The sequence below is a fragment of the Podarcis pityusensis genome (assembly GCF_964106645.2).
Source record: "Podarcis pityusensis genome assembly, chromosome: 8".
NCBI classification, from domain to species: domain Eukaryota; kingdom Metazoa; phylum Chordata; class Lepidosauria; order Squamata; family Lacertidae; genus Podarcis; species Podarcis pityusensis.
The window spans coordinates 46,344,309-46,362,381 of record NC_138033.1 but is presented as its reverse complement, the minus strand read 5'-3'; the positions used below and the strand labels follow the sequence as shown (position 1 = coordinate 46,362,381).

The 18,073-nt window shown below is 46.3% G+C and overlaps 1 protein-coding gene across 1 annotated transcript; it reads left to right on the top strand.

The window, feature by feature from the left end:
* The first annotated feature begins 22 nt into the window (after positions 1-22).
* E2F4 (E2F transcription factor 4) lies at positions 23-14,973 on the top strand. Its single transcript, XM_081018078.1, is given in 10 exon segments — positions 23-257; positions 4,272-4,381; positions 5,480-5,642; positions 6,897-6,942; positions 7,749-7,810; positions 8,369-8,657; positions 11,423-11,614; positions 12,790-12,837; positions 13,752-13,796; positions 14,804-14,973. Coding segments are annotated over 10 exon segments (1,200 nt in total). The 5' UTR covers positions 23-128; the 3' UTR covers positions 14,920-14,973.
* The last annotated feature ends 3,100 nt before the right edge of the window (positions 14,974-18,073 follow it).

Here is an 18,073-nt window from a genome sequence, read left to right as displayed (position 1 = left end):
CTCCGCCTCCCTCCTCCCGTCGTGCCCTGCGGCGGCCGGAAGCGGCAGAGGGGTCAGCGCGCGGGGGCCGTACCGGAGACCCGGGATCTGCACCGGCCTCGGCGGCGGAGGGCCTGAGCCGGACGTGGATGGCGGAGTCCGCAGCGCAGCCACCGGGGGGCGCCCCGAGCCGGCACGAGAAGAGCCTGGGGCTGCTCACGACCAAGTTCGTGTCTCTGCTGCAGGAGGCCAAGGACGGCGTGCTCGACCTCAAGCTGGTGAGGAGGAGGAGGAGGAGGAGGAGAGAGCGGGGGAAACGGGGTGGCCGGGGGGGGGGGTCCTGCTTCCACAACATGGCTGGGGGTGGGCTATGGCTGGCTCCCATCAGGGCAAGAAGCACTCCGGCTGGGCAGACTTAGGGCTTCTTGGATCTACTTTGTTCCCCCCCTCCCCCCAAAATCCCCCCCTTCACCAGCCAGAGGGAGCTGAACACACACACACACACGCGTGTCACTCAGCTAGTAAGAACAAGGTGCCAGGATCTGGGATGGGTTCCCTTGTACCATAACGGTATTGATATCACAACCCTTTCACGCTTAGATTAGCTTTCTTCATTTCAACAACAGCCCCATTAGTGATTTTTTTTGGGGGGTGGGTTGTGTTGCTGCTATGAAAACAGTTAAGAAACCCTTGCCGGTAGATCCCAATTGCTTTCTGCCCACCCGATGGTATAGACAAGGGAAAGGAGGCAGCGTGGAGTGGCGGTGGCAGGATTTGCCTCTTGGGGCCGGATCGGGCTTACGGAAAGTAAGGATCGGGCCCTATTAGGTATCTGTTCCGACCACCTCCTTTTGTCTGGAGCTTTGGTCTGTTGCTGTGTGTCCACATTTGGGATCTCTTGACTCCGTTCCATCTTCCCATGCAGGGTTGGATGTGTGTGTGCGTGTGTGTGTTAGGAAAAATCCCAGTTAATAGATCCTGCCTTGAATTGGGCTTTTCTCTCTCTCTGTTCTCAGACCAAATGAGCAAACTTTGGGGGCCAACTGCTTCCCCACCTGTTTGCTAGCTCTTCCTCTGACCTCCCTCACCTCATATCAAGGAAGCATGACCGTTAAGGTGCAGCATCCGCCAAAAGGGGAGATAATGCTGAGTTGCATGTTGGGTATGGACTGCAGGAGTGCATGAAGGGATCTCTGCGGGTGGGGGTGTTACACTGAGCTGGTTGCATATGTATAACTTAGTCACAGGTGTGATCAGTCTGTTGCCAGTGCAGAACTCCAGCAGTTGCAGGAGCTTCTGCTTTACCGCAACAGTGGCTTCTGTGTGAAAGGGACTGCAGGTGTTCGCATCCTTGCCTGAAGTGCTTAACCTTAACTGAAATCTGCTTTTGGTTCCACTGCAATGCAGGCAGATGGGGAAACAGGCAGACGCCTCTGCAGTTCAAAACGGTTTAGGACCAAACATGGGAAATCTAGAGTAGAAAAAGTGGGCAGGAAGAAGCTTTTAATGCTATGAACCACAAACTGTTTAAACAACAAAAAAAAAGCATTAGTATAGTGTTACTGAATCCAGATGTGGCTTCTTATGTGAACTAGGCCAGTAAGCTGCATGGCCATCTAAGGGCCTTTGGTTTGGAAGGGAACAGCAGTGGGAAGGAGCCCTGCTGGAGCCCTGTCTAAGGTGATTGATGATGGCTTTGACAGCATAGGTCTGTGTATCTTTGCACCAAAGCAAACCCCCCTCTGTTCAGGTAGTGCTTACTCCTACGGAAGTGCAAGGAGGGTTGCAGCTTGAGACTTTTCATCAAGGCAGCTCTTGTATTTTGCTAACTCCAGAGGAGCAGACATAAGAAGCTGCCTTGTTCCCCCTAGCTCAATATTATCTAAACTTTAAATTACTGGCAAAAGCTTGCCAGGGTTTAAGATCGGAGGGTTGCATACAGTTTAGCGCCACTCAGAGTAGATCCATTGAAATTAATGGGCATTATTAATATAGGTCCATTAATTTCAGTGGGTCTACTCTGAGTAGAACTTGTGTACAATCCAGGGTCCTTCCTATCCCTACTTAGAGATGCTAAGGATTGAACCTGACTTCTTTTTCATGCAGGGTCTGTTAGCAGCAGCATATGTCCATGGGCACTTTAAAGACTTAATTACCTTGTTAGAAGCTTTTCTGAGGCAGAGTCTATTAGAAGTATGAAATAGGTAAATGGGTGGATATGCATACCCTGAGTAAGGAGAAAACAATGTTTCGATGAAGTTGAGAAATGGAAGAGATTGTGGTAAGTGTCATAATATGCACAACACAAGTGAAAACAGGCTCTGGTCAACAAAGATCAGGTACAAGAAGCATCCTTGTGACCCATTCTTAGCTAGAAGTTACTTGTGATGAACAGGCATAGCTAAATTGATAGTCTCGGTAAACACTGAAAGGGACAGTGGCTCTCTCTTCCCAAGTGGTTTATTGAGGCCAAGTTCCCTAGTGTCAAGTCTGGCAGTGAAATCTAATTTGGCAACTTCATGCCAGAGTCATCCGTTCCAACTTCTTGAAGGCTTTAAGGTCTGCTGCAGAATGTATGGGAAGATTTAGCTGGACCTGTAATCCAGATGGTTAAGCAAGATGGATACCCTGGGGAAGTTCATAAGAAAGGTGTAATGATTATATCTGTCTCTGGCTTATTCCTGGCATGCACCAATCAATGGCTATTAGTCATGATGGATGTGTACTACCTCCAGTATTGAAGAATTGTATCTCTCTGAATACCAGTTGCTGGGGAACAGAGTGTTATTGCGCTCATGGCCTCCTTGCAGGCTTCCCATGACCATCTGGCTGGCTGCTGTGAGAACAGGATGGTGGGCTTTTGGTCTTACCCAACAGGGTTGTTCTTATGTAGTAGTCATACTGTTCTTGTGAATGACAAAGTTGCACTTATATATTTAACAAACATGAACTGTGCTGCATGTTGCTGACCATAGCTCAGTGGTAGAGCACATGTTTTGTATGCAGAAGGTTCAGAGTTCAATTGCTGGCATTTGAAGATTAAAATAAAATCTAACGACAGGTAATGTGAGCTGCTGCCAATGAGAGCAGACAATACCACGTTACGTGGACACATAGCGTAAGCTGCTCTTACACAACTCCCTTTGATCCATTTGTGCTCCCAGCATTGTGTGACTGAAAGACATCTGAATATTTTTATATCTGGGTGAAGTTACGAGTCCTCTTAATTTCTCTAGAACCTGCTTTCTAATAGTAAGCGCTCTAATCTACCTACCTTTTCACCTTTACCTTGAGAAAAGGGCATCTTGGTATCTACAAAATCTACAAAATCTTTTGTTAACACATCAGGCATTTGTTAACACATTGCATTTTATGCAACAATGATATGGGGGATTTTGATTTTCCCCCTCTATTGCATCTTACTCCTGGATATGCTTCCAGGCATTACCTGTTTATGCATGCTATACATTTGGTGAAGCTGAGGATCCAGAAAAGTCACAGAATACAACCCAGCTGCCCTGCAGCGATACTGCCTAAACAGGATATAGAGAGTTTGGTTCTTCCGCTGGGTACTGATAATCCACATCACTGTTCATTGATGTTCTGAACAGTGGATATATAATAGTAATAGTAATAAATAGGAAATCATCTTTTATATGTTATAGATTTTGGGATTGCAATATTATCATCATGATGATTATGATATTACATTATCCTGTTCTTCCTGCAGGGAGCCCAAGACAATTTACATATTTCCCTCTCCTGTCTCCCATTCACAATAACTTGGCTAGATAGGATTAGGCTGAGAGAGTGACTGCTCCAAGCAAGGCTTTATGGCTGAGTGCAGATTTGGATTCCTCACCCAGTTCTCTAGCCACTACACCATGTTGTCTCTGTGTGTGGCAGTGTAGCAGAGAAAGCAATGCCACACACTTAACGCTTTTCTGCCATGAAAGGTGGGATTTGTGCCCTCATCTGCCATGACATCAGGCAGTCTTTGGGGCCACTTGGAAGGAACCCCAGGATGGCAGATGGGTTGCATCTTCTCATGCTGGACTTCTGCTTTGTTTATAAACTAACCCCCTGAAATGGAACATGTGGGAGGCAAAGAGATTTAATTGATGGTTCCTCTCCCAAACCCAAGACAGAAAAAACTGAGTCCAGGCATGCTCCTATGTATAACTGACAAAGTGGCTGGAGGTGTTTTTTTGTTTTGTCAGCTTCCTGCTGTTCTCTGAGTGGCTCAGGCCTTCGTGAGCAGGGCATGATAATGTTTTGGGTTTCCTACACAGGCAGCAGATACCTTGGCAGTGCGGCAGAAGCGGCGCATTTATGACATCACAAATGTCCTTGAGGGCATAGGGCTGATTGAGAAGAAGTCCAAGAACAGCATACAGTGGAAGTAAGTGCCCGTGAATTGGAGCAAGAATTGGTGATCCTGAAACTAGGCTCTGTTCTCAGTGATGCATGGGGGGCAGTTGCATTTGAGGAGTGTGGCACAGTCACAGCTTGCATTTGAGTAGTTGACTGTGTCCTGAGTGCAGCTTTTAAGGCAGTTTTGAATAAGCTTCACCAATGGTCATGCTGTACTCCTGTTTGCTGAGTGGTTACAAATAGTAGGGAAATAGCTTATGGAACTGAGTTGTAATGGGAGTTGCAGGCACCCACAGTATTGGGATTTAGGTGCCTGCTTAAACTCATCTGTTTGCATTCACTTTTCCTGAGCAGTGATCTAGTTATGTTTGATGTATTAAGCAGATATACTAATTTGGAATGTGTTTTATAATTTTTTTGTGAATATAAGTTTATTTTATGCTGTTTGCCGCCATGATATTTTCCCCTTGATGTTGGCAGTATAGCATTTATAGGTGAATTATAGGTGTATTTTCCCCTTGATGTTGGCAGTATAGCATTTATAGGTTCAAACTTATAAAAAATGTACCTCACCTAAAACCTAATGACATGATATACTATTTGGGAGTAAAAACATGACTGAAGTTTGGAGGAACTCTCTTCCAAGGGAACTGTGTTGGTGGAAGGAGATCTTTGAATATTTTATTTTTATTATTTATTGCATTTATAGCCCACCTTTTTCTCCAAGGAGCTTAAGATGGTGCACAGGGTTTCTCCCCATTCTTCATTTAATCCCCACAACAACCCTGTGAGGTTGGTTAGGGTGAGAGGCAGGGACTGGCCCCAGGTCACACAGTGAGATTCATGGCCCAGTGGCGATTTGAACCCTGGTCTCCCAGATCCTAGTCCTGCACACTAACCACCGCACCATAATGGATAGAGACATAATATCTAAAGGGCTTTCAATTCCTCTCTGGAAACAAAAGGAGGAATAGTTTGTGCTCAGCACAACTGAACAATCCTGTGGGTTTGGGGAGGTATTTTGCGGTTGCGATGGCAATGTCTCTGATAGCTCATGCCATCTAGGGAAGCTCTGCAAAAGGTGGCCTCTCTCATTTTTCTTGCTTCCAATTCTCCTTCCCTCCAGAGGAGTAGGTCCTGGCTGCAACACTCGTGAAATTGCCCACAAGCTGATAGAGCTGAAGGCAGAGATTGAGGACCTGGAGCAGCGGGAGCGGGAGCTGGAGCAGCAAAAGATGTGGGTGCAGCAAAGCATCAAAAATGTGACGGACGATGTACAAAACAGCCGATATCCTTCTGAGTGCACCGTAGTCCTTTTTCCTCCTTCCCCTTTCCCCTTTCACTTCAAGTTTCCAATGCTCGTTCCAAGATGATCCTTCTAGGATGGCGGAAGGAAAACATTACTTTCCAGGGCTTGAAGGCAGTGACACCAATCCTGTAGTGCTGGCACAACTCTTTAATTTCAAATCACTTGCCACCCTGTCCAGGATACAGAAATTTCAGTCTTCTTGCTGGGTCAGGTCCACAGCATTGGCCAGCGAGATATCTATGGTGAGATAGTGACTGTGTGTCCATGTGTGTGCGTGTGTGCGCATCTATCTGTCCCTGGATGAAATGCTAAGAATACCAAAACAGCACCAACAACTCAACTGCCGTATCCCAGATCTCTTTTTGAGAAAATGGAAAGAATTTCTCCACATCATTCATCCCCACTCCCCTGCCATCATCGCGTTGATGTCACTTTTCTTTAATCTATCATATTCCTTTCTTGGGAGTGGGTTTTTTCTTTTTTTTCTTTTTGCAGAAATACAGCTGGAAAAGCAACAGATCCTTTTGGCTCCTTGAAACTTATTGTGTCATAAGCTTTCATGAAGTCCACTTAAAGAAGTAGACTATGGTCCACAAAGGCTCATGTACCACAGTTCATTTGTTAAGTCTTTAAGCTGCCACAAGACTCTACTAAGGCTCCACCTGCACTACACATTTAAAGCAGTTTCATACCCCTTCTAACAGTCATGAGTTTTCCAAAAGAATCTTGGAACTGTAATTTGTAAAGGGTGCTGAGAATTATTAAGAGACCCCTTTCCTCCCTACAGAGCTATAATTTCCAGAGTGGTTTAGCAGTCAGTCCCTCTTCTCTGGGACCTCTGGAAACTGTAGCTGTGTGAGGGGAATAGGGGTTTCCTTGCAGTTCTAAGCACCCTTAGCAAACTACAGTTCCCAGGATTCTTTGCGGGGAAAGCCATAACTATTCACTGTTGTGTGAAACTACTTTATAATACAGGTGGGTGGGTGGAGCTTAAAAAGTGTTAAGTAAACATATCAGATCCAAAATGTCCTCCTCTACTGCTGCTTTTGTAGAGATGCACCCAGTAGGCGGGGCACATAGGACTATTCTGACCAGTGTGTTCTGCAGCACTGACTGATAACTAGATCTGTTGTTCACTTGTTTCTTCCAATTCCCCTAAACATCTTGAAGTGTTCCTTTGTCCAATGATCTCATTGTTTCTGGATGCATCTGGTTTTTTCCCTTAACTTCAGGAACGTTAGCCTATGTGACTGATGAGGACCTCTGCAAATGCTTTCCAGGTGAGGATGTGGTGGTGTATCATAGCTAGATTCCCCTCCTGTATGCCGTACCTTTTCCTTGGCATGGTACTCTCCAGGTGTTATTAGGCTACAACTCCAGTCATCTCTGATCATTGACTATGCCAGTGGGTGGGGGAGCTCAGCAACGTTGGGGACCCCACTCCTTGCTCTAGGAACAAATGAACTGAGTTGGGCAAGAGGTCCAGAGTTTAGAGCCTGTTTTTCTTAGAAATCAGGCAAACCTTCACAGCTCTCAGAACGTGCAGTAGCCCTTGTCTTACTACCCAGGCTGGATTCCCTTCATGTATACTCTGTTTTGCCATCACCTTGCTTTAGTCACTTAGGTCTACTAGCATTAGCCAGATAAATATTGTGAATGAAATGGCCTTTTGCTCTGAAAAAATACAAGCAGCCTTAAAAAAAAACAACCCACAAAAATATTCGCACTGCCCTTCTGTATCTGAGAACTGTACACAAGTCTGGGAGATGTCCTTTTTTCCTGCCAATGTTACTGGCTGCGTTAAAAGTTTGCAGACCAGGTAAAGCATGGATGGGGAAGTGTTGTCCCTTCTGATGTGGCTGAACTATGACTTCCATCAACCCTGGCCATTGGCCAACCTTGTGAGGCTGATGGGAGTTGGCATCTAGCAACATCTGGAGGGCCACAGGTCTCCCATCTCTTCAGGAAAGAGATGAAAAAGAAGGAAGGAGAAAAAAAGAGTATGCGTCTTGGCTTGCAACGGCCTGCTGCTCCATTCTTCACCTAGATCAGATTAGTAAATGCTGCGTTTGCTCTCTTGTTCCAGGTGACACACTGCTAGCCATCCGAGCCCCATCGGGTACTCAGTTAGAGGTTCCTGTCCCGGAGGTAGGTGGCACGTGGGTAACAAAGGAATGGTCCCTGGTTGCAAAGAGGCAACGGTGGAAGCCTTATATGAGGGATCGCTAGCCTTTGGCCCTCCTGGTGTTGTTGGGCTCCTGTTGGTGCCACCGTAGCTCATGTTTTGCCTGCAGGAGCTCCCAGGTTTAATCCCGAGCATTTCCAGTTAAAATGTGGTTGGGCAGGGGAAAACCTGTGGCTGAAACCTCAAGGAGCTGGTGGCCCTTGGAACAGTCAGCAGCATCTCGCATTGCAGGTTAATGCTGGCTGCAAGTTGTGAAGGCGCTTTCATTTCGCATTTTCTTGCACAACAACATTCATCTGGCACAAAACATTTTACCAGTGGAACAAGTATCCCGCTAAGATTGTTGAGATTCCTGCGCTGCAGGGGGTTGAACTAGATGACCCCCGGAGTCCCTTCCACCTACAGTTCTATGAGTCTAAGTAACTTAATGCTATATTGGATACAGTCCTTTACACACATAGATGCATCACTGCGCTGGCTTGGGTGCCTTACCTTGCAGCAATCTCTCTCCCTTTCTTTAGGGCTTAAATGGTCAGAAGAAATACCAGATCCACCTGAAAAGCACAAGCGGTCCAATTGATGTCCTGCTTGTAAATAAAGACGCCTGGAGCTCTCCTCCAGTGGTACTACCTGTGCCTCCCCCGGAAGACCTCATTCAGTGTCAGCCAGTCACACTCTCTAAGGCACAGAGACCACCTGTTGCCCACTTCCAAGAAGCATCTCTTCCCAGTGGTACACACCCTTCTGCGCCCGTTCCCAACAGCACACAGGACCAGGTCTCTGCTGTGCAGAAAGCAGCCAGCGCCACAGGTGAGTCCCAGAGGAGCTTTCCCTTCTCAGTAACCTCTCTCGAATATGACACTGAAGTCGAGTCACTTGGCCTTGCTGTCAGCCTCTTCCAGGTGAAAGGCATGGGCAGGCATGGCCAGAGGCCTGCCTTCTTCAGCAGTCACCTGAGAACTTTGGAACCTGGCCTAGGCAAAGTTAGGAAGCCTCAACGTCACTGTCCTGTTTCAAAACGGCACCCAAACTGGACTGGGGATCCTGTAGCCCTCCAGATATTGTCAGGCTGCAGCTCTCATCTTCCCTAACCGTGGGCCACACTGGTTGGGGCTGATGGGAGCTGGAGTTCAGCAACATTTGGAGGGCCACAGGTTTCCCACACATGCTGTAAAACCTTCCTATTTCATCAAACCTTAAGGGAGAATTTAAATTTTCTGAGTCTTTTCCGTCGTATGTGTAGCCTCCTTGTGATTTTATAATTGTTTGGCTTTTTGTTTATTTGCTTTAGTGTAAATTAGTTTGAACTCTGGAAAGCAGTACAGCCAGTCAGCTGCAAAGTGCTTGGGTCTCAAACTGGAATAATACATTTACAGTGGACTGTACCAGCTTTTCCCATCTTGTTTAAAAATTATAGTTGTATATAAATTATCTTACATAATTTTCAGTACATACAATTATTGTAAGCCAATAACACATACATTCCTTTTTTCTAGTTCTGAAACAGCACATTCTTTCATATATGTAGTTACTGTATTCCTTATCCCAAATTAAGAGGTGGAAAGCACATAACATCCATTCATTGTAATCATCACTAGTCTTAATGTATTTATTTCTTTAAACACATTATTAAATAGGCTGCCATCAAAGTGGTGTACACTGAGAATGAAACACAGAAACACAAGCTCAAAGAACAGTAAAATCAATTCAGCAAACTCAAACAATAAAACTATCCATACAGACTCTTAAAAACAACAGTACTATTTTATCAAATATAAAATTGATCTTCCATAAACGACCGGCTTACACCTTGGGGTAAGATTTCCTTTAAAAAGCCCGTATTCAGTAGGCTCTTGTTAGGTGCCTGGCTCGTAATTGATTCTGGAGAACTGGAGCTACAACACTTCTTATACATTCAGAAACCCAATCAAGTATTGGCAGCTGTTTTCTCTACTATTCCATTGTTGGGAGAGAGAGAAAATCAGTCCTTCCCTCCACCACACTCCCAAGTTTCCCTTCTACATATCCTTCCTTCCTTAAACTTGATCCTCCATGTATCAGGGATGGGGAACCTGTGGCCCTCCAAAAGAGAAGTTGTTGGACTCGGCCACAGCCAGCCTGCCCGATAGTACTATAAAAACATCTGAAAGGCAACAGGTTCCCCATATATGGCTTACACACCAGTTTCACAATCTGCCTGCTGCAGGTGCATCAGAAAAGGGCAAGATTTTTCTGTGGCAGGTCTGCCTGAGACAAATATTTGCTTTGCCTTGTGCATTTGTTTGTTTGTATGTGTGTTCTCTCTCTTTTTTCTCTTGAGGATTAAATTGCGGTCTACCACACCTCACTCCTGGAATGTGTGTTGAATTGTTAAGGCAGTGGCTTGGTTTTTTTGTCTAAAATTCTAACCTCAAACCTACCTTTGATAACTGTTTACAGGTTGACTCTTTGGGAAAGCTGTATCTTCCCAGTTGTTAGGTTTTAATAAAAAGTATAGCTGGGGTTTTTTTGTTTTTTAAAGTTGCGTAATAGGTTGTTATTGTGGTAAGAATTTACTTCTACACCACCTTGCTCTCAGCCAGGCGAGGGTAAATAAAACACGGAACCAAGGAAATAATTCAAGGCTAGCGCCCAGTTAGGAACCCAGCATTTATTGTAACAATAAGACAGAGCTCAATTTAAGTGGTTGTTCTAGCTGAACCACTAGTTAAGAAGTCACCTGCCACTAAGAGAATTAGAACAAGGGTTTTATACACACAGGACACAAAAGAGTCATAAAACATCTAAACATTCTTAAAACATAAACATCCTTCTACATACATCAGGAAAAGTTACAGGTCATGAGAAGCAAAACACACATGGCTCAATCTTGATCCCCACAATCAGCTTGGGGTGCCCCAAGAGTTCCCAGGCCATATGGTCTCAAATGTAGCATTTCTATCACTGTTACCCTGACAAGCAGCCCTTCATCAGGTTGTTGACATTCCTTCCTTTATCTCACTTTCCTTGGGGAAGCTTCAAGGATAGCTGATTTTACACTCTGGTCCTAACTCATGATAGATTTAGAATAACATCCTGGAGGGCCATTTGTGCCACTTTCAGGGTCAGATAGAAAAGGAATGCAGCATGGGAGTCATAAAATGCAAACACAGAGAATCAAGTCTAATACATGCTAGCCAAAGCTTCAATACAATTAATATTGGAATGTTTTAAAAATCTACACCCTGGGTTTCTAATTCTTATATCATTGTAATACTGTTCATGTTGGCTTAGTTGCATCTGGCCTGTGGCGCATCTGTCTGGAGAATGGCGGATGGCATAACAGCTTTTGGATATATGAAAATTCATCCCCTTCATGTGGGAAAAGGCATGTTGAGGAGAAAAGTTCTAATCAATGACCTATGAAGGCTAGTAACTTTTCTGTGGCATATTTATAAGGCTTAGGGGATGCCTGTGGGCATTTAATGCAACACTGTACTGCCCTGGAGTTTGCTGGATGAGTGTCATGTCCTATTCAGTGTGAAATCCATGAAATGTTGCAAAATTGTCGCCATCTATGTCTTACACCTTTGCAGATAGTGGCGTCTCAACGGCAGAACCGAGAAGCAGCGGGGAGCTGGACCCACTTGCCCCCTCGACAGCCCCAGCCAGCCCACCTGCTGGGCTGGACACGCAGCCCCTCCAATCCTCCGCCTTGCTGGATAGCAGCTCCATCCTGCCCAGTCCCTCCACCTCCTTTGAGCCAATCAAGCCAGACCCCACAGAAAGTGAGAATTCTTTGGTTGCTGCCGTTTGGGTTGGGGGTTCCTGTGTTCCCAAATGGGCATGGCGCCAAGTCCCTCTTTTTCCAGAAACTGGAACAGCTTTATAATGGTTGCTATGGTTAAAAGTCTGCCGTGGAGCAATGTTTGTGTGCCTGTGGTTTGTTTTGGGTTTTTTTGAATAGCAAAGCATCTGCTTTGCCATGTGCAACAAGGGTGGAGAACTGGATGTGGTCAGTAGATTGGCCTCACCTCCCCCTGTCACAGGCCACTTTTGCAAGGTGGGTGGAGCTCCCCACCTTTCAATCAGCTGATGCCACAAGTCTCTCTTTGGGGGCATGCAGTGCATATTAAAGAAAACCCCAACGTAATGCTGTATTGGAGAGGGCAATGAAATGGGATTTCTAAAATACCGGTAGGCAGGGTTGTGGGCAGGATATTTATGTTGGTTTTTGTACTTTTTTCATGTTCGTGGCTTCCTACAAGGAATGCTAGGATCTTTAGCTATGTGGGAATGAGTGTCTCCAGACATTACTAGCTACTCTCAGAACTACAGTTCCCATGATTCTTTGAGGCCTGGTTCACAGACAAGGCTCAACTGGAGTAGTTGCGAAAGGCAAATGGGAAGCATCAGCTTTCTGGCTGAAGCTAACTTGCAGTTGCTGCATCCAGCAAGGGCAAACTGGCTGGTTTAAAATATTGTTTATTTAAAGGAGCAAAGCTAAAGCTCTAGCTTCTGATCCTGGCTTGTACTGTACAAATAAAACCCTAGCTTAAAATAACCATTGTTCCTGGGTTGGAAGTAGCAACATACTCTGGATAAGTAAGATCTGGTGCTTCTGAGCCCCTCACCCTGGTGTGTGTTGCAGGAGATCATGAGCCTGAGGCTTGAGCAGATGGATTAGCATAGGGAGCCCTTTAGCATTGCTTCCAAACTGAGCCCTCCTTAAGCCCACAGTGTAGATGTACCATCAAGCTTCACAACCATCTATAGCGGAACTGTCTAGCAACAGTGGACTTCCACCAAATATTATGGCAGGCGTTGGTGGTGTGTGGGGGGGGGGAGACTCGTGATTGTGAACAGAGGCTACAAAACAGGGGAGAGCACCCTGTATAGGTTACTGCACTTTGGACATTATTGGAGCAGCATGGAAACCAAAGCCGTCTCTTCTGTTTTTCAGTACCGGAACTTCCCAAAGAGCTTTCGGAGATGTTTGATCCAACAAGAGGTGCGTTGCTTCAGCAAAACCATATTTGTTTCACTTTTCTGGGGCAACGTGAGGGACCTTTGAACCTGCTTGATCTCTCATTTTCTCCCATGTTTTCAGAGGCCCTTACTATACTCAGTTTGGAGAAAGCAAATATCATGGCAGAGTGGCCCTCTGCTGGATACATGTGAGATAACAGCCAGCTCAGGGATATTCATGCTGTGGTAGTGACACTGCACTTGCTGTGAAACTAGGATGCCTGTGGCTATCACTTTATCTTGTACAGTGGTACCTTGGGTTACATATGCTTCAGGTTGCATACGCTTCAGGTTACAGACTCCGCTAACCCAGAAATAGTACCACCCTTTGCTTCAAGATGAGAGCAGAAGTCATGCTCCAGCAGCATGGCAGCAGTGGGAGGCCCCATTAGCTAAAGTGGTGCTTCAGGTTAAGAACAGTTTCTGGTTAAGAACGGACCTCCGGAACGAATTAAGTACTTAACCCGAGGTACCACTGTACAGTATTACTTGCTGCATTGCAAGCCGGCATCTGTTAATAAGCAGTTCCTTTAGGCCTCATTGATCTGTTTGGGTCATCTGGAATGTAACACTTCTCCCTGAGCGTGCCAACACTTACCCCAAGAATAATGGGAATTGTAGATCTGTATGGGTAAACTACAGTTCCCAGGATTCTTTGGGGGTAAGTCATGTGTTGACTGTATTATAAATACACAGTTGGGGTGTGCAACTGACTGCTTTTGTTTACAGTTAACATCCAGGTAGTTAACATCCATCAAAACCAAAGCTGGCTTCTTTAGCAAGGGAGTGTATTCTAAACTGACATACCTGAGCCTTTGTTTGAAATGATACAGAATATTCTCCTGTAGAATCCCAAAGCAGAGTGTGTGGTTGTAATGCAACTCTTTCTTCACACAGAATGCATGAATTCTGAGCTGCTTGAAGAACTAATGTCATCTGATGGTAAGGATTAAGCCTTTTGCTATTTCCCAGTTTTGGGGTGGAGATGGGTTTGGGTAAGGCTAGAAAGTTAGGGTATAGGAAATTGAGTTGGTCCAGTTGAACTGTAAGCAAGTGGTAAAGCTCAGCTGAAGTGTAATCAACTGAGTAGGCTAATGCACACTGGTCTTAAACTAACACAGGTGTGGGTCTCTTTACAAGCAGGACATCATTTGGACCCCTTGTACTCCTGATGTTGCTGAATTACAACTCCCATCATCACTGGCCATTGGCCATGCTTACTGGGGCCGATGGGAGTTGTAGTACAACAACATCTAGAGGGCCAAAGGTTCTCCATATCTGGACTAACTGGTTAGGATCCACAAGCTAAGTGGTTAGGATCCACAAGAAGTGACCTAAAGTTGCACTTCTTATTTTTGTTTTAACTGTCCCTTCCACCCACCACAAAACATAAAGCATATGTTTATCTTTGCTGCCCCCTTTTTGAAGAACAACAACAACATACATGTTGGTTCTGTAGTAGTTTAATTGCCATGGTTGTTCCTCCATCCCCCAAAATCCGGGGGTTTGTAGATGGGTGAAGATACTAAGCACTTCGTGTTGTGGGTCCTTAACCCCACCAGTTCCTCTTCTTTCCCCACCCTGCAGCTACGTTTCCTCAGAGAGAAGGAGTAAATGTGGCATTGGTATATCTGCAGTTTATTTGTGTGCCCTAAAAGAGGCATAGAAGAGCAAAGGAGCTTATAGGTTCTAAAGTTAAGGCAGGGTCCCATGTTTGAAGGTTGGGTTTAATGGTGAGTCCTGAGGGTCAAGCTACAAGTTGACATGGGCAATCTGTTCCTTGGGTCTTCTAAGGTCTACTTTTGGTAAAGCATGCAGGGCAGGGAGGCATGTGGGTCGGGTGTTGCAGCATGTGGGTGGGGCCTTACCCTGGTTTTTGTTGCCAAAGGGCCAGCATACAGGCACAGTGAGCCAGACACAGCCTGACTGTACTCCTTTCCCTTCAACAGTATTTGCTCCTTTGCTCCGTCTCTCCCCACCTCCTGGTGACCACGACTACATCTACAACCTGGATGAGAGCGAAGGGGTGTGCGACCTTTTCGATGTGCCTATCCTCAACCTCTGACTCCTGGCATATGGATGGACTTTAGGATACATGTTTTTTTAAAAAACAAACAAACAAACAAACAAACAAACAAACAAACAAACCAGTCTTTGGAAAAACCTGGGGTTTTTTTGGATTCCTTTTCTGCTATTGTGCTTGAGTGACACACTTGGCTGCTCTGGTCTTGACTGAAGATCAACAGGGATGGACTTGTGGACCAAGCAGCAGCAGCAGGAGCAACAGCTCCCTTTCCTGGCTTCTTTTCTTCCTTTCCTATGTTGCACAAGGCAGTCCCCTGGTTTCCCTCTTGCTCCATTTTTGGCTGTCCTTTCACTAGATCCGAGGCCTCCTTCCCAGCGGCCTGCGGTCAATTCTTCCTGAACAGCAGAAGAGCTTCCTTGGGTCTGCAAGCCTGGTTTGGCTCCCCTACACTCCTGGTGGCACTTTCTGGAGAGAATAGGAGGGCTGAACAACAGGGGCAGGGAAGGCTCATGCTGTCTTGTCTTTATAGCTTGTCTCTATGTATTTCAGAGGTGCTCATTTCCTTTTCTCTCTCTGGCAACTGCACACTTTGACACAAGGAACGAGGGGGAGAGGGGGAAGCGATGCCTCGTCAACCCTGCCTTGGATCCATTTTATGTATGGAAGGTGCTCAGAAGCTTCTTCCCGAGTTGTAGCCGCTTCTGTTTCACTTTGAGAGCACGACGATCACCCAGGTGTCTTGCAAGCCGAAACATGTCCAGTTCTTCTCCTTTAGCCGTGTAGAGGTGCCAGTTTTGCACAGTCACTTTTCCTCCAAAGAGTCAGGATGGAGAAACAAATTGCCCCCTCCCCAACAGCCAAGTTGTTTAGGGATGGGGAAGCTTGGCTGGGATTGCCTGCAATGCAAGGCCCTGAGCTCGACAGTGAGAGCCCAAGATGGAGGGGCTTGGATTGAGGGAAGGGGCCAAGTCTGGGTGATTTATTTCAATATCCTCGGTCAATGCTGAAGGTGGGCTTTTTTGAGTGCATTCGAGCTACTGCATCTTTCCCTTTCCAAATTGCTGGTTTCATTTGGATGCCTGTCCGTGCAGCTTACTTTCTCTCCCAGAGTCTGTATGCGACACGTCTTCCCCACCTTCCAACACTGAGTATTGCTCACCTCCCCACCTGCACCTGTGAGGATCTGGGTTGGTGAACCTCCTCCTATGACTCCTTTGCACTTCTCGACCTCTTTCCGGTAACCGCAGTGCTGCTCTCCAGTCTGCAGTTGTGCTTTTACCAGATGCCAGCCCCTAACTCACGCTCCCTGGCCCGTAACCTTTGCACAGTTCTTGGCCGCAGGCACTGAATATGAAGGTGGTGCTGCCTTGCACCCTAACCTTAAAAACTGCTGCTTGGGTGAAGAGTTTGATTTCAGTGGGATTTAGACCTGCAGCCCTAAGCACACTCACCACTGAGCCGCCCATATTAAATCAGGGAATGTTTGTGTTGTCATGTGGTAGCTTTTGGCCAGCAAGAGCTAGTTTAAGCTGGCTGCCCTGTCTTGCTTCCTAAGAGTGGCCACAAGGGTGTAAGTGGTGCAGCCGATACTTCCCTCTGTATGGAATATACAGCCCTACAATTCCTCGGCATCCTTTCCAGAGTGGGAACTTGTTAATACTCTGCTTCCAGATGCTTAGTGTTTAGAGAAGCCTCTGGTGTACTGTTTAGCAGGGATGGGCAACATGGTGTCCTCCAGATGTTGTACTCCAACTCCCATCAGCCCCAGTCCACATGGTCAGTGGTCAGGGAGCTTTGGGAGTTGTAGTCTAGCCACACCTGGAGGGCTACCCATGTGCTTAGGCACCTGTGAGGACCCCTTCCTGGCCTGCATGTCTCTGTTTCCAGAGCAGTTCCTGCATTGCACAGATGCTTTAGGAAGCCCAGAGGTGTGTCCCATTTCTTCCTCCCCAGTAGGCTCACAGGCTTCTCTATGTCTTTCGGAGGGATCTGTTTAGCAGCTGAACCGTCACTTCCCTTTGCTATAAATTTCTTGCCTTCTCTTTAGATGACGTCCTGGAAAAGATACCTAAAGAAAATGTACAATGGGAAGGGGGGTGGAAATGAACTTTGATTCATATATAAAGATTATTTTTATACTTTTTGCAGCAAGAGACTTGCCTGTAATATTTGTACAGTTTTTGTTTTTTTGAGTGAATAAACAAAACCTTTCCAAAGCTGTTTCCTGTCAGCATGTTGGAACAAGCCATTTCATGTCCTTTGCAGCCTGGCTGATGCTGTGAGGCAATCGAATTGCAAGGCAGAGTTTAAAGAGATTCTAATGCTAAAGAAGGATTTCCATTGCACGGAGCGTCTGTAAAAGAAGCAATAACTGCCTCTTTTGGTTTCTTTTTCAAATAGTCTCCTCCAGTCTCAAATTAGGCTATAAATCAGGGGTGGCTAATATTTGCCCCTCCAGATGTTGGGTTACACCTCCCATCAGCCATGCACTCTGGAGCTCATGAGAGGTGAAGCCCATTAGCATCTGAGGGCACCATGCTGGCTCTTGTTGCATCTGTCAGTCTAGGCAGTCATACTGCTGGAAGGTTGCAGTGCCTTCTGTGGCTGTAGAGACTGATACAGGAGAGATGTTTAGTTGCAGATGGGGCAGATGAAGGCGTCTGGTTGTTGTGCTGCTGCTGCTGCTGCACTATGGCGTTTCTTCTCTCTGCGCTCCTCCCAGCAGCCATTCCTCCTCTGGTCACTGCTATGGATGCACAACCTAACTGATGATCTCCAGGTACTGCGGTTGCCTGCATCATGGGGTTGGGGTTGCCAGCCTTCATGCCACGTTTGCAGACATCTTTGTAACACAGAGTTGATCTGCCAATGGGTCTGGTACCGGGAGCCAGCTCCCCTAGAGCACATCCTTGAGCATTCTGCTATCTTCTGTTCTGTGGACATGACCAAGCCAGTGTAGACGTCGCTGAGACAAGAGAGTGAACATGCTGGCTACCCAGTGGTGGAACTTCTCTAAATAGCACCCAGGTCAGCCATGTGGGGTGTGCACAGAGGGAGCCTGCTGCGGCAGGGACACATTCATGTGCCCCAGTCCAGGAGAGTGGATGGCAGCATTGCTGCCTACTCTCCTCTGCCAGAACTGCTGGTCTGGCAGAGGTGTGAGAGGGGACTCTGGGGTGTGGGTGTGCCTGGT